A 17,424-nucleotide genomic window follows, 5' to 3' on the forward strand; every position below is an offset into this window, starting at 1 on the left:
CAAAATAACACAACAGTCATCAAAATGAAAACAATTTTAACCTCCCCCACCCTCACACATTACCCACTTGTCACCCTCAATGAAAATAAAAACAACTATAGGTAAACAAAGGAGAAAAGAAAAGGACAGTAAGAATAATGTCAGGGGTGCCTGTGCTCTTATAGCACCCCACACAATCTTTAAACAAGATCAGGTCCCAGAAGACCATCCCCAGCCTTGTAGGGAAAAAAGGGGGGGTGAACCACTGCATGCACTGCACAAGGACCCCCCCTTCCAGAAGACACACACAAAAATTACCAGTGTGAAAGCAAGCCAAACAGGCAAAAATATTAAAAGGAATTAAAAATCAAACTCCGAGCTCTATGAGACAGAGATTGAAGATATACCTCCCAGGAGGCCAAAAACAGTTTTTTCCGTTTAAGAGAATATAGTGCATCAAGAAGCATCAAAGCATGAAAGTGATCCTCCAGAGCCAGAAAGAAGGGGTTTTATCATTGATCCACACTCTCAAGATAACTTGCTTACCCAGCACTCCTGCCTTCCAGAGCAAAAGAGTATGAGAATGATTGACAAGATGAAAAACTTAATTTATCCAGAAGCAACCCCGCCGGAGCAAAGGGAAGAGAGCGTCTGAACAAAGTCTCCATATAACGCAAAAGGGCTCTTCAAAAAAGCTGGACTTTCGAACAATTCCAAAATACATGAAAAAAAAAAAATTAACCCCCGATGGCATTTCTGTCAAATAGGAGTTGTCCAGCCCTCCCACCTTAAACACCCGCTCTTGTGTGAAATATATGCGATGCAAAAATCAGAACTGGCATTCTCGAGTTCAACACTAATAGAAATCTCCGGAATCCATCTAACCAATCTACCCAGATCCAGAGAATCTGGAGAGAGCCCCAAATCTCGGCACCACAGAGTCTGAAGCTCGGTATGACTCTTGACTAGAGAAAGCATTTGCAAGGCCCGATGAAGAGAATTTACCGACAAACCACCATCCTGAAATGGTTCAAAAAAAAAACTCCAACAACTTAGCCCGTAAAGAGAAAGCCAACCCCGCCAAATCCAAAGTATGAACACAGTGGTGTAATCGCCCATAAGCAAAGAAATCTGTGGGTTCCACCACTCTTCTAACGAGGAGGTCCTCCCAATGAAGAATCATATCGTCTGTGTCCAAAACATGCCTCAAATATAGTACACCCCATGACGCCCAATGATGAAAATTAGCATTATCATCACCAGGGGGCAACTCCAAACTTTTGGAAAGAGATAACTGATCAGATACTCGAGGACTGTCCCCCAAAAGCAAGACAAAATCCCACCAGGTATCCCGCAAACAGCGTAGTAAAATAAAACACTCCTATGCAAATATAAGAACAAGCACTGTGCAAAACAGAAATATGACAGGGATTATTAACTCCTGACTGATCTAACGATCCAACTGACTCTCTCACAGTCTTTCACTTCTAATGTACCTGAAAACGTTTTTGTTTTAAGTTTTTGCCTGTACAGCAAGCTTCTTTTCAAATTTTCTTTTAGCCTTCTTTATCAATGCTTTGCATCTAACCTGCCCTGTGCTTATGCTCAGTGCCGTAGCGAGGGCGAATGGCACCCGGGGCGGGTCGCCGCTGCGCACCCCCCCCGGGTGCAGCACAGCACGACCCCCCCCCTGCGCTGCGACCCCCCTCTGCGGCGCACCCCCCCCCCCGGAGCGCAACGCCCCCCCTCGGAGCGCATTCTTACCTGCGGGAGGGCCGATCCGCCCCGAGTGCACGTCACTCGGAGCTGCGTTGGCCCCGCTGGTTCCCTGCTCTCTCTGCCCCGGAAGTTCCGGGGCACAGAGGGAGCAGGGAACCAGCTGGGCCGGCACCCCCCGAGTGCGTGCCCCCGGGGCGGACCGCCCCTCCCGCCCCCCTTCCTACGCCACTGCTTATGCTGCTTCCTATTTTCTTCAGGCTGAAGAGAAAAGTAAAGGTGGAGAAGGGAAATTTGCTTGTGGGCAGGCAAGATAGGGAGAGAGTGCAAGAAGGGAGATAGGAAGGGAGGGAGTGAAAGTGGGAGACAGGAAAATTAAAGAGCAAGATTGGGTGACAGGGGAAGGAGGAGAGGGAGAGTGGCCAGAGGTAAGGAGAAGGAATAGTGCAAGAGGGTGAAAAGGCAGGGAATGAGTACAAGGGAAAATACACACACACACACTCTCTGTTCCCTCGTCGTCGTCCCCCCCATTAACAGATTTCAGAAAAGCATGAGAAAAGCAGAAAAGCCAATACCAGCAGCCCCCTACACCCACACACATGACACACAAAGAGAAGGGGGTGAAAAGAAAGTAAGGAGAGAGTGCAAGAGCTTAGTAAGGAAGAGTGTAGAGTACAGCAGGGAGGGTGACACAAGGATGGAGAGACCATATGAGTGAACAAGGAAAGGGAAATGGGCCTTGATATACCGCCTCTCTGTGATTTTTGCAACTACATTCAAAGCGTTTTACATAGTATATACAGGTACTTATTTGTGCTTGGGGTAATAACAGGGGAAAGATGCCCTACATCCTCTCCACAACACCTCCCCCCAGCTACTCCCCACATCTGCCACATACGGACACCCCAATACACATGCATGCATACCAACATCCTGACACCTTTCCCAAGGCACACCCATCCACAACACACACTCACACCCCTATACCCATCCTCCTTCCTGCACATATATCAACAGACTAACAGCCTCCAGCACTTACACACACCACCCCAGGACCCAGACATGCAACCCACACATAAATTGGAGATTGGGTGGCGGAGCCGGTGGGGGAAGGCGGGACTAGTGGGTGGGAAGCGGGGCTAGTGCTGGGCAGACTTCTACGGTCTGTGCCCTGAAAATGGCAGATACAAATCAAAGTCAGGTATACACATAAAGTAGCACGTATGAGTTTATCTTGTTGGGCAGACTGGATGGACTGTACAGGTCTTTCTCTGCCGTCATCTACTATGTTACTATGTAAATGACTAAAAACCATAATAAAGAAAATGTTCTACTCAATGTGGAAACTGAAACGTATAAAACTTTTCTTTCCGAGGGATACCTTTCGTAAACTAATACAATCAATGGTCCTAAGACATGCAGATTAATGCAACGGAATATATGTGGGATGCAAAGATCAACTCACAAAACAACTTCAGACTGCCCAAAACACAGCAGCCAGACTGATATATGGTAAAACACGATTTGAAAGTGCTAAACCCCTTCGAGAAAAGCTGCACTGGCTCCCAATCAAAGAACGGATCATCTTCAAAATCTGCACTCTGGTTCATAAAATCATCTACGGCGTAGTCCCAGGATACATGACAGACCTCATAGATCACAAACTAGAAACAGATTCGGATCAGCACGATCTTACCTAAACCTACATTACCCAAATTGCAAAGGGCTAAAATACAAAACAACTTATGCATCCAGCTTCTCCTACATAAGCACACAACTATGGAATGGACTCCCGCATGCCATAAAAACAATCCATGACCATCTAAACTTCAAGATATCATTAAAAACCCACCTCTTCAAAAAAGCCTACCCCACCGATCCAACATAACTCCCCACACCTGGCAACACAATATAATCAATGATCATACTGGACAATCTACTATCCTCATTCCTTGACCCCATGACACCTGAACCACATCTACCTCATTTGTCTACAACACAATCTTTATTTGTTATCAACCGTAATGGCAAATGCCTTCACGGTACTTTGTAAGCCACATTGAGCCTGCAAAAAGGTGGGAAAATGCAGGGTATAAACGTAACAAATAAATAAATAAAAACTCACTCAGTATAGTAAAATATACACATCATACAACTGATATGACTTCACATACATCATCAGTCACTATTCACACTCCTTACCCGCTTTCCCTACCAACCTATCCTGCTACCTTACAGACACACTTGAAGTATTTTTTCACGGAGAGAGTGGTGGATACTTGGAATGCCCTCCCGCGGGAGATGGTGGAGATGAAAATGGTAACGGAATTCAAAAAATGTGTGGGATAAATATAAAGGAAATCTGTTCAGAAGGAATGGATCCTCAGAAGCTTAGCGGAGGGAGATTGGGTGGCAGAGCCGGTGGTGGGAGGTGGGGCTAGTGATGGGCAGACTTCTACAGTCTGTGCCCTGAAAATGGCAGATACAAATCAAGGTCAGGTATACACATAAAGTAGCACATATGAGTTTATCTTGTTGGGCAGACTGGATGGACCGTACAGGGCTTTCTCTGCCGTCATCTACTATGTTTGTTACCTTATCATGGCTGTTTCATCCAAATTTGCCACACCCAACTGTATGAATCAAGGAAAGGAGAAACATGCCATTATGTCACATTCGTAGTGTGAACTTTTCAGCTTTAGGGTTTCACATATATATACATTTTTTTGTGTTGTTTTTAGTTGTTTTCTTTTGTTTTGGTTTGGTCTTTTGCTTAGGCACCAGGAGGGTAATTCTATAAAGGGGCATCTCTACATGTACGTGGCTACAACACACCTGCTTGGAACCTACTCTCTAAAGAAAAGTAGGTCCACTTTTCCTTATACCAGTATAACATTTCAAAGACGTGCCTAGAATTAAGGCGTGATCAATTACACCAACCAGACTGCACAAGAACACACCCATGTGAATGCTGACCTGCAAGCTATGCACTATTACACCAATACACTATGTGACTGAATAGTGTGTAGCTGGAATACTAACATTTATTTATTTAGATTTTGCTCACACCTTTTCCAGTAGTAGCTCAAGGTGAGCTACATTCAGGTACTCTGGATATTCCTCTGTCCCAGGAGGGCTCACAGTCTAAGTTTGTACCTGAGGCAATGGAGGGTTAAGTGACTTGCCCAAGATCTTGTATGCACATGTGTGCACAGATGTCCAGAATTGCCAATATTCAGGCACATTCTTTGTGCGCTCTTTATAGAATTATTTCACAGGTAACTAAATGCACATTTTAAAGACTCAACTGACCTGGTTCCAGAGATTTTTTTCAGAACTGTCTAGATGCACATCCCCAGAAACTCATAGGTGTACTACCCAGACACACAGACATCCAAAAGGTACATCTTCCAGAGACAGAGAGAAGAACACAAAGGTAAACCACCCACAATAACAAAAAGCAACTTAGGTCCACTACTCAAAGACAAGAGACACATATAGGGCCAGAGAGAGAGAGAGAGAGAGAGAGAAGCAAATCTTCTAAACAGCTCCAAGGATATAGTCAACGTACCCAGGCAGATATCTTACCCCTTTTCTCCCAAATTATACTATCCTATCCTGTCTACCCTCTCTTATCCTAATCATACATTATCAAGCTCAACTTATAATGTTTTGACATTTCTATTATATGACATTTGTATTTCAAATTACTATGTAAGCCGCATTGAGCCTGCATTATGTGGGAAAGCGCGGGGTACAAATGTAATAAAGTAAAATAAATAAAATATACTCTCTCTCTATCCATAGATTCAGCTTCCTACCTACAGATCAATCTACTGAAAGACCCTTCCTCTCCCAAAGTAACAGCTTCAGAAATATATCCATTCTTCCATAGAAAGGCAACTCCACAGATGCACCCTCTCCAAAGAGGCAGCTCAAGGGATGCACCCACCCACTCTGGAAAGACAGCAAGCACTTGCCCACTGCAATGTGATTTGTACAAATCAGGAAAATTATGGAGAGACAGTGGTATATTGGAAGGAGCAGTGTCCAGGGTTGTGGTATCCACAAGGGGAGCAGATAGAACATCACTGAAAATAGCAGCAGACATACCCAGGATTAGCAGCATTCAGGGCTGTAATAGCTGGGGGAAGTGGCCAGAGTAATGTTATCTGGGGGGGTGCAGTGTTCAAGGAAGTGGCATCCACAGAGAGAGGCTACTGCCTTAAGAAGTGATACTGAGAGAGTACAGTGTCTGGGTAGGCATATGAAGGAAGCAGTGCATTGAGGTGCAGTATCTGCACGGCACGTTCTGTCTAGGGAAGGATCAAATCCCATCAGAATGGTATCTGGGGTGAAGCAGTATCTATGGGACAGAGATGGGGAGTGACTGGGAAGGCTAGAATCTTCATGTTACTCTCTTTGCTCTGCAAGATAATGGAGGCGCTGGCAGAGCTCCAGGGCTCTGAAACTTTAATACATATTGATCAAAGACAGAGCTCTTTCCTGGAGCAAAGAGTGAGCAACCAGGATGAGGAAGAACCGAAACAAGTGGAAGGAATGGGGCAATACAAGCCAAACAATGTATACACTGAAGTATGACTGCTGGAAGTAGAACATCTCACCTAGGGCTAAAATTAGGGGACCCGAGGGCAACAGACACCTCAGAGACTGACAAGATCAAGATATCTCAGCAGTGGCAGAGTCCAGATATGTACCAGTGATGGATGAAACGAAGGCATATCACAGCAGTGGAGAGAACCATTAATATTCCAACCGTGAGTGAGATCTGGGCATGTTCCTGCAGTGAGACCACGCCTGCATGAGATCCAGGCCAAGGCCAAGAAGAAGGAGATAAAATCTGGTATTTCCCAGAGTCAATTCAGACACAAGCAACAGCAGGTGAGACTGGAACATCTCCCAGAAAAAGGAAAGGTGCCCCAAGGCATTTCTGAGGGTCAGGAGGTGAGAACTGAGCATGTTCATGCAATAGAAGGGCCAAGTATACCATAGGGTGCTGGACAAAACCTGGACTTGTTTTTCTCAGATATCTAGGATGAAACTGTATCCAGAATTTACAGCTTCTTTCAGTCCAAAGTGGTAAAAGGAGATGAGAGGTACAATAGTAGTATCTGGAGGACAGGAGCATCTAGGATGCAACTCCCAACTGCATCACACAGACACAAGACAGCACCTACCTCCTAGCCAGTGGTTTAGTACTGGCTTTGCTCTTTGTTCTCAATGCCCAAGAAATGCTCTAGATTTTTTTGGGGTGCAAGTTTTGTTCCCAGACCCTGAAGGATGCTCTGGTTTTGGGAATGAAGTTTTACTCTTGGATTCCATTCTCTGGTTTACATTTGAAATAATGCAAGAAACTGAGCTCTGATTCTACTTTCCTGAGTAGAAAAGAGAAAGATTTGCTTCTATGTGTCTGTCCAAGCTAATTACATCGTTACCCATGCCACAACTTCTCAGACCAGAAAGGTGTCAGCCTCTCTGGAGGTTTCAACATATCTGTCTGGAAAGACTAAACCATGCTGTAGAACCTCTCTGATGCTGCCTCTAGTGGATGGAGGAGCTAGAATCAGTATTCCTGAGCATGAGGGGGTGTGTCTGATACTGTCTCTATGGCTGCTACCTTGTTGTCCTGGGCAAGTCACTTAACCCTCCACTACCTTAGGTATAAACTTAGACTGTTAGCCCTCCAGGGACAGAATGTATACCACTTTGATAGCTTTCAAGCTTACATGTGCCAGTATATAAGACCCAGAGGCTGATCCAGTTCTGGTTTTACCTTCTTGCTTTTATGAACCTGTAGACTGATGTTTACTAAAGCACTAGAACCACATGTCAACAGATGCGCTGGGCAACAATTGGGCTTGAATTAGCTTCTCCATGCTGACCTCGGTCAGGTGGCAATCCCAGCAGTCTTTGCACAGGTCATGTGCGATTGTTCTTCTGAGACTCTTACTGGGGTACACGGAACCTATGAGACTCCTGGATGGGGGACAGGGAGACCTGCAAGAATATCCTGGTGGGCAAAGAAAAAGATAGAAAACCTGGGAGATGGCCTTTAGCCTTACTCTCCTGCTCCCTAGGGTCACCACCTTCCGCAGGTCAATCAAAAGAGGATGATCCAGTCCTGGTTGGACCCCATTACATGTCCGAAGTTGTAGTTCTAATTTCTTTAAGAAGCGAAAGATTTATGTGCAGGTGTGGGAGTGAGCATGCCAAAAAAAATCACACTGAAGGATGATGGAGGGGAGGTGGAGGAGTCCAGGGATGGAAAGCGTACTGAAGAGTACCAGGTAGCTAGCTGCAGGGTGAAAGAGAACAAGCACGCACTGCCACTCCACCTTTTTTGACCCTCAGGATCCACTCATCGCCATACACACAAAGGGACAAAACCAGGGCTTAGTCATGTTCTGTGGGCTGCGCTGAGTGAGGTGCCCCCCCCCCTTAGCTTTCTGTTGGTAGCTGAGTAGAGATACCCTTCCTATAGCAGAGCAGAGGGTAACAATTCAGCTTCTGTCACACTCGCTCAATGTGCTCATTTGTCATCAGGAAACAAACATTTTTTGCTCGGCAGAAGGAAATACATCTGCCCCCACCTCCTTCTCCTGAACAATGGGGGTCTTTACGAGGAGGCCACAGCCCTCCCTGCTTCCACACCCAACCACAGCAACCAAGCGTCCCAAAAATGTCAGCAACACATGGGGAGTGGGGAGGGAAGGAACTTCAAACCCAACGGTTGCAACTACAGACTTTTTGAAAAGAAATTAATACATTTATGTTCAGACGTTTCCCACTTTCAACATTGTTAGAGAATTACTAGACAATCCTAGATTTAGCCATAAAATTCTGGTGATGGATGACACACACAAAAAAAAGGGTTACAAGCTGCACAGAAGATGAATTAGGGAGACTGCTATACTCCCCTCCCCCAAGTTACCTAATTCCCAGCCTTAATAGCAGCTGCCACTAGCAATCATTCCCTCACACACCCCTGTACTGTTCTCTCCGTCCCTGTAACCTCCTGGACTGCACTCTCACCCTTCTATCACACTAAAGCAGTTTCCCCGTGCCCCTAAATCATAGCTCTGTTCCCTTCTCACCCCTATGCTAGAATAAGAGGTACCTACAAGCCCTTGGGCTCTGTTACCAGGACCAGACTAAAAGACTCTCCATTCCAGTACAATATTCTTTTTTTTCATCCACAGAACCCTCGGAAATAAACAGATGAATATAGCTTCAGTTCACTCCTGCCTACACATTCTCTCTACTCAAATGAACTAGCTAGCAACAAAAAAACAACACAGTCCATGTCCCTGAGCACAAGAAATGTTCAGGTAGCCCGTTCACTGCATGTCTTCTTTCCCAGTAGCTGGGACCATGTATATAGTACAGCGGGCAATAAACAAACTATTTTATATCAATATAAAGGATATATATATATATATATACACCTCCTTGGCTCAATCTGAGGATACAAGAGAGAAAAGGTTCGTTTTCTGTCGACATGGGGGTCCTGGTTGCACAAATACTCAATACATGCAAAAAAAAAAAAAGGGCTGAATGAGCCCACGGCACACCATTAGCCCCTCACAGCCTTTTAATCCTTGGCACACTGCAGCACCCCACTCCCTCCCCACGCAGACTCACCGTGCCTGAAGCTGCTGAGGAGCAGGAGACAGAGGACACGGCTATACAGAGCCATGATCCGCCTGAAACTGAGACTCAAGTCAAGAGATTCATACAGCTCCTGCACTGACGTCACGAAGAGGGGGCAGAGGGATGGGGGAGCGAGCAACACCGCAGGCAGAGCTGAGTGAAAGACGGATCAGGCAGCGCACGCAGGGAGAGACAGGAAAACACTACCAGAGAGAAGACGGGAGAACAGAGGTTGTGCAAAAGGGTGAGAGAGAGCGAGAGCAAAAAAACTAAAGACAGAGAGGCAATGCACACTGTAAAGGAAAGAGAGAGAGGGAGGAGCACAGGCAGTGCACATTGCAAAGAGCTGAGGGACAGAGAGAGAGGAGCACAGGTGGTGTACAACCAGTGGGCTGAGAGGGAAAAGAGGGAAAGAGAACAGGTAGCGCATACAGTACAGGGCAGAGAGAGGGGAGTACGAGTACAGGCAGTGCACAACCAGTGGGCTGAGAGGGAAAAGAGGGAAAGGGAACAGGTAGCGCATACAGTACAGGGCAGAGAGAGGGGAGTACGAGTACAGGCAGTGCACAACCAGTGGACTGAGAGAGGGAAAAAGAGAGAACAGGCAGTGCATACACCAAAGGGATGCAAGAGAGAGAGGGGCACAGGCACAGCACACTGCAAAAAGCTGATAAGGAGCACAGCACAGGCAGTGCACAACCAGTGCCCTTAAATTCTTCAGCGCTTCTCACCAGTTGCCTCCTTCTCTCTCTGCATTCAGAACCATGAGGGTTCCAGTAGTCTTTCGACCCCCTCTAGCCCCGCCAGCAGATGGCAGCTGACCAAGGAGAAGGCGGCAGAAACAGCAAGTAAGAAGTGCTGCTGGCTGGAGCCTGGGTTTGGGAGGGGGTGGAGAAGGGGGAAAGCCAGGGTGTCATGAAGGTTATTTTTTTTTTTAGTTACATTTGCACCCCGAGCTTTCCCACTCATGGCAGGCTCAATGCGGCTTACATGGGGCAATGGAGGGTTAAGTGACTTGCCCAGAGTCACAAGGAGCTGCCTGTGCCTGAAGTAGGAATTGAACTCAGTTCCTCAGTTCCCCAGGACCAACGTCCACCACACTAACCACTAGGCCACTCCTCCACTAGCAACATTCCATGTAGAAGCCTGCCCTTGCAGCCGCGCAGGCTTCTGTTTCTGTGCGTCTGACGTACGTCTTCTACATGGAATGTTGCTAGTGGAATAGCAACATTAACATTCCATGTAGAATCTCAAATAGTAGCAACAGAATCTCAATAGTAGCAACATTCCATCTAGAATCTCCAATAGTAGCAACATTCCATGTAGAATCTGAAATAGGGAAAGGGAAGTGGGACTTGATATGCTGCCTTTCTGTGGGGTTTACATATTGTATGCAGGTACTTATTTGTACTTGGGGCATTGGAGGGTTAAGTGACTTGCCCAGAGTCACAAGGAGCTGCCTGTGCCTGCAGTGGGAATTTAACTCAGTTCCTCAGGACCAGAGTCCACCACCCTAACCACTAGGCCACTCCTCCACTCAGGTGATTTGAAGGGGTGGGAGAAATTATGCCAGTGGGAGCATACTCATGTTCACATATTAGTGGGGGGTTTTAAAAATACACTTACATCACAGTGGGAGCCTTGTGCACTTGTCTGCCTGTTGGCCTACCAAAGGGTTAATCCTGCCTTGACTAGTTCTAAGAGAAAAGCACAGAAGTGTATACACTGTGTGCTTGCAGGCAGTCTGCTAAAACACTACAGGGATAAGACTGGAGTCAGTGCACAAGACAAGGAGAAGCATGTAGGCAGTGTAGGTCATGGATGACAAATAGAGCAAGTTCTGCTTCCATTGACGGCAAAGGCACCACACATGGCAGGTTGAGAAATTAGTGAATCGTCATGCAGACAGTGTACACACGTCACAGGGCAAAGAGAGATCAACATAGACAATGCACATATGGAAGGAGTGAGAGAAGGGGGTTGCGGGCAGTGCACACCCGGCAACACTGAGAGAACGAAGTACAGGAGGTGACAGTGGCCTATCCACTGGTGGGCATAGTTGGTTTGTGGCTGGTGGGGATCCCCCAGGCTCCCTAAAGACTCCCAGTGATCCCAACCCCCCCCCCCCCCCCCCCGGTAAGTTTTAAATCCTTCAGTGCTGAGCCAGCAGAGAGCAGCAACTCATACCAGCTGTTCACGCTGGCCCTGAGCCTTCCTTCTGACGTAACTTCCTGTTCACGGGACCCGAAGGTTGTGTCAGAGGGAAGTTGGGGGAGCGAAGTTAAGAGATGCTGGATCGCCTGGGAGGAGGGAGGAGACGCCAAGTGCGGTTCCTGTGCCCACCCACTTGGGATTCAAGTCCACCCAAAATTGGGTGTCTCGCTACACCCCTGGGAGGTGAGTGAAGGCAGTACACACATCACAGGGCCTAATGTAGTGCTTCTTGAGCCAGTCCTTGAGGCACACCCAGCCAGTCAGGCAGGGGCGGACTGACCATTCAGGTAACTGGGCAGTGCCTGAGGGCCCAGAGGCTCTGCCTGAATGCCCGCTGCACACTACAGCCCACTTCAGTCCTACCTTTAAAGGCGCGCCACACAGGTGATCTGGTGGCCTCACATTCTTTCCTGCCTGTTGTGCTGCTGCTATTCCCCCTGCCTAGCACTGCCGTACTTTAAAAATTGCAGCCAAGACTCCCTGCGGAAGTCTTGAAACTGTTGAGACCTGAGAAACTACCATGGGAAGTCTCAGCCACCATTTTGAAAACACGGCGGTGCCAGCAGGCAGGGGAATAACGGCAGCGCAGTGGACAGGAAAGAACATGCTCCCCCCCCTCCCCCACAGAGACCACTAGGGCCCTTCAGGTAGGACTGGGGCAGCGGAGGCATCATCTGCGGTGGTAGGGGGGCAGCAGCATGGTGGTAGGTGGTGTGTTGGGCAGCAGCAGGGCGGGGGGCCCAGACCACTCTCAGTCCGCCCCTGCAGTCAGATTTTCAGGTTACCACAAGGAATATGCATGAGATAGATTTGCATATCAAGGAGGCCGTGCATACTTGCTGTGGTTACCTTCAAAACCTGACTGGCTGGGTGTGCCCCGAGGACTGGATTGAGAAGCACTGGTGGGAGTGTGCAGTCTGAGAGATGGTGGAGAGAGCCAGGAGAAAACATTGGCAGCACGTATGAGCCACATTCTGCTTTTCCAGAGTATGCACAGCTGGATTTAGTCATAGGCAACATAGGCATTTGCCTAGGGTACCAAATTCTGAAGGTGCCCCAAAACTAGGGCTTAGGACCCCCTATTCATCAATCTCTGGGAGACTTTTCTTAAATCTGGCTCCGAAAGCAAGGCGTCAGGGATGAAGGAGTGGGGGCTGAAGGATCAGAGTAACTCCAACATCTGCACCTCCCCACACAGCACCAGGGAGAAATATGCACAGAGATATACACAACCACAGAGACAGGTGTGGCAACCGAATTTAGGCACTGGAATGATTGACACTAAGCCCACAGTGCGCATTTGGCACCTAACTTTGGGCGCCGGCACTTCCATTTGCCAAAGGCCGATGTAAATGCTGGTGCCCATCTGATGACAGGTGCACAAATCACATCTAAATTCTGGGAACACCCTAGTATTACTACTAACCATTTTCTGTAGCACTTCTAGATGTACACAGCGTTATGTGCATCAGTGGCGTAGCTACGTGGGGCCTGGGCCCCCGTAGATTTGGCCCAGGACCCTCCTGCCGACGACCCTCTCAACCCCCCTCCCGCCGCCAACCCGCCACCACCGTCGCCTAACTTTGTGGTGGGGGACCCCAACTCCCGCCAGCCGAGGTCCTCTTCTTCCAGCGCAAGGCTTCGTTCTGTTTCTGTGAGTCTGACGTCCTCAGCTCTAACCCTTGTAGTCTCTTTGCCACCCTTAACTCCCTCCTCAAAGTACCCTCCGCTCCCACCCACCCCCCTCACTCTCTCCTCAATCACTGGCTGACTACTTCCACGACAAGGTGCAGAAAATCAACCTCGAATTCACCACCAAACCATCTCCTCCTCTTCACCCTATAACCAGTGGTGTGCTGGAGCAGGCTCTCACAGGCTCGCAAGAGCCGGTTGTTAAGTTTTTAAGAATTTTGGGAGCCGGTTGTTAAAGTAGGGCCCTCCATGGCTACTTTAACAACTGGCTCCCAAAATGAGGGCTTGGGCCCCCTGCTGAATTCTTTTTTACTTTGCTGGTGGGGATGCTGAGCCCTGCCAGCCAAGTAAATAGATTGCTGCTGCTCTCAGCTCCTTGTTTCCAGCTCTGAGCAGCAGGCTAGGACTTCTCCAGCATGTGTGAGAAGTTCCAGTATGCTGCTCAGAGCAAGATGTTGGGAGTGGTGGCAGTCCATTTATTGGCTGCCAGCAAAGGTATGCCTAGCGTGCCCGCACGAAAGGAGAGAGGAGAGAAAGGCACGTTTTGCTCCCCCCCCCCTGGCCACCCCTGGCCCTTCCAACTGCAGAGCTGGCTACGTCCGGAGAAAGAGCCTGTTGTTAAAAATTTACCAGCACACCCCTGCCTATAACCCACACCCTCAACCAACCAACCAACCCAGGCCTCCTTCTCCTCGTTTCCTGATATCACCGAAGAGGAAACCGCCCAACTTCTTTCCTTCTCGAAATGCACCACCTGTTCCTCTGACCCCATCCCCACCAACTTACTTAACACCATCTCTCCTACTGTCACCCCCCCATCTGTCATATCCTCAACCTCTCTCTCTCCACTGCAACTGTCCCTGACACCTTCAAGCATGCTGTAGTCACACCACTCCTCAGAAAAACATCACTTGACCCTACCTGTCCCTCCAACTACCGCCCCATTTCCCTCCTACCCTTCCTCTCCAAGTTACTTGAACGTGCCGTTCACAGCCGTTGCCTTGATTTTCTCTCCTCTCATGCCATCCTCGATCCACTTCAATCCCGCTTTCGCCCCTTACACTCGTCAGAAACGGCGCTGTCTAAAGTCTGCAATGACCTCTTCCTTGCCAAATCCACCATCCTCATCTTCCTCGACCTATCCGCCGCATTTGACACTGTCAATCACAATTTACTTCTTGCCACACTGTCCTCATTTGGGTTCCAGGGCTCTGTCCTCTCCTGGTTCTCTTATCTCTCCCACCGTACCTTCAGAGTACATTCTCATGGTTCTTCCTCCACTCCCATCCTGCTCTCTGTTGGAGTTCCTCAGGGATCTGTCCTTGGACCCCTTCTTTTTTCAATCTACACCTCTTCCCTGGGCTCCCTGATCTCATCCCATGGTTTCCAATATCATCTTTATGATGACGACACCCAGCTTTATCTCTCCACACCAGACATCACTGCAGAAACCCTGGACAAAGTATCGGACTGCTTATCCGACATTGCTGCCTGGATGTCCAACCGCCACCTGAAACTGAACATGGCCAAGATCGAGCTTATTGTCTTCCCACCCAAACCCACTTCTCCTCTCCCTCCACTCTCTATCTCAGTTGATAACACCCTCATCCTCCCTGTCTCATCTGCCCGCAACCTCGGAATCATCTTCGACTCCTCCCTCTCCTTCTCTGTGCATATCCAGCAGATAGCCAAGACCTGTCACTTCTTCCTCTATAACATCAGCAAAATTCGCCTTTCCTCTCTGAGCACAACACCCAAACTCTCATCCACTCTCTCATTACCTCTCGCCTTGACTACTGCAACCTACTCCTCACTGGCCTCCCACTTAACCATCTATCCCCCCTTCAATCCATTCAGAACTCTGCTGCGCGTCTTATCTTCCGCCTAGACCGATATGCTCTTATCACCCCTCTCCTCAAGTCACTTCACTGGGTTCCGATCAGGTACCGCATACAATTCAAGCTTCTCTTATTAAGCTACAAGTGCACTCAATCTGCAGCCCCTCCTTACCTCTCTACCCTCATCTCCCCTTACGTTCCTACCCGTAACTTCTGCTCTCAAGACAAATCACTCCTTTCAGTACCCTTCTCCACCACCGCCAACTCCAGGCTCCGCCCTTTCTGCCTCGCCTCACCCCATGCTCAGGGAATAAACTCCCTGAGCCCATACGCCAGGCCCCCTCCCTGCCCATCTTCAAATCCTTACTCAAAGCCCACCTCTTCAATGTCGCCTTCGGCACCTAACCACTATACCTCTATTCAGGAAATCTAGACTGTCCCAACTTGACATTTTGTTCTTTAGATTGTAAGCTCCTTTGAGCAGGGACTGTCCTTCTTTGTTAAACTGTACAGCGCTGCGTAACCCTAGTAGCGCTCTAGAAATGTTAAGTAGTAGTAGTAGTAGAGGCATGGCAGCTCTGCCTCAAGTGGTATCTTGCCTTGGGCTGGCCCTACATACACTTAGTGAGTTATGCACATACATTCTGTTTATTGGCAATTAGTGCTGTTAACAATTCTGAAGTTAGGTGCATTGTTATGAGATTTAGGTAGAATCTGGCAGTATGTGCAGGTACTTTTTCTGTCTGTAGAGGGCTCACATTCTAATTTTGTGGTATCTGGGGCAATGGAGGATTAAGTGACTTGCCCAAGGTCACAAGGAGCTTCAGTGGGGCTTGAACCCAGATTGCCAGGATCAAAGCCCACTGCACTAACCGTTAGGCTGCTCCTCACTCCTGACCTGCCTGTGCCCCTCCCATGGTCACATCCCCTTTGGAGTTGCATGCCATGAAATTTAGGAGCTTATGTTATAGAATAGGGCATTGAGCAGATCCGTTTGTAACTCCTAATTACTGCTGAATAAGGGCTTGTTAACTTCAGTAATTGATTGTTAGTGGCTAATTGATTAATTAGATTATGCATGGAGCTAGGATTCATTCCCAAATTTGGGTGACCTATACAGAGTCCAGGGGATAGTGTAAACCACAGTGTTATGGAAAAAAATTTTTTTTAAAAATGACTTCCATAAAAGAATAAGCAGGAAACCTATCTAATCCTGGGGGAAAGAGCAGCTATAGCAGCAAAATATGTGACATCCTGCCACCAGGTCATGATGTAATCTGATTACAGACAATAGCAAACCCGGCAATTGTCTTGGTGATTTCTCTTCTTTCCTTTGATTATGATGATTATTATTATTTTAAGTGTTTTAGTAATTACTTTGTCATGCCAGGAAAATGACTTGCCTTTGAGACAGAAAAAAACAATGATGAAGGTGTGATGAAAGAGAGGGGGGATTGGATGGGAATAAGAGAGAAGGGGAGCAGGACAAGATTATAGAAGGGAGAGATGGGAATCAGGCTTTGGAATAGACTGCCTTTAGAAATTCAGAGAATAACACAATATTATTCCTTCAGGAAAGTGTTAAAGTCTTTTTTTGTTGGATGAGAAAGATGCTTTTTAGTTTAAATGTATTAGATGTACAACTGCAATAATGTTTTAGATGTGCAATTGATGAGAGAGATTTTTTTTTTTAGTTTCAATGCATTAAATATGCAATTGTAAATTCTCCTGAAGAAGGATTTATTGCTTGTAATCCGCTTAGAATCTCTTTTGAACTTAGCGGAATATAAGAATCACGTAGCATAGCATAGTCAGTGATATCCGTAAGGAATAAATGCTGCAGGAAACATCAAATACAAATTACGGTTGAGACTGAAGAAGATTTTCTCAGAAAACAGATTCTGCATCAGGAGGAAGGTTTATTTATTTATTTTATTTACTACAAAACGTATATTCTGCTTAATCCATAGCTCTTAGCGGATCACAAGGTTACACATAATATAAAGTTCTGAGGCGCTCCCCCCCCCCCCCCCCCAGCAACCTCATTCACACCGGGAGCTTTTCACAGTCAACAAAGCAGCAAGGTTTTAGATGGAGCTTTAGGCAGGCCTCTGATTATGTGCACATGGCCATACACATGAAGTCTGGATACATAGTTAATATAATTTACACTAGATTAATATATAAATGCCAATTTACAGACTGAAAATAGATCAGATAATTTAATATATTTTTCATTCTCTTTCAATTTGCAATCTTCTTCCTGCTGTCCTTTCTCTCTGCCCTTTTAACTCTCTGCTCTCACTCTTCATGC

The 17,424-nt window shown here is 47.2% G+C and overlaps 1 protein-coding gene across 1 annotated transcript in view; it reads right to left on the bottom strand.

Annotated features, from left to right (window-relative positions):
- MCAM (melanoma cell adhesion molecule) overlaps positions 1-9,583 on the bottom strand; it is a 71,612-nt gene extending 62,029 nt beyond the window's left edge. The window contains exon 1 of the mRNA XM_030221256.1: positions 9,358-9,583. Within this exon, the coding sequence (XP_030077116.1) occupies positions 9,358-9,412 (55 nt within the window). The 5' untranslated portion in view covers positions 9,413-9,583. The remainder of the gene's footprint in view (positions 1-9,357) is intronic.
- Positions 9,584-17,424: the final 7,841 nt, after the last annotated feature.

The sequence above is a fragment of the Microcaecilia unicolor genome, chromosome 12, assembly GCF_901765095.1.
Source record: "Microcaecilia unicolor chromosome 12, aMicUni1.1, whole genome shotgun sequence".
NCBI lineage: Eukaryota > Metazoa > Chordata > Amphibia > Gymnophiona > Siphonopidae > Microcaecilia > Microcaecilia unicolor.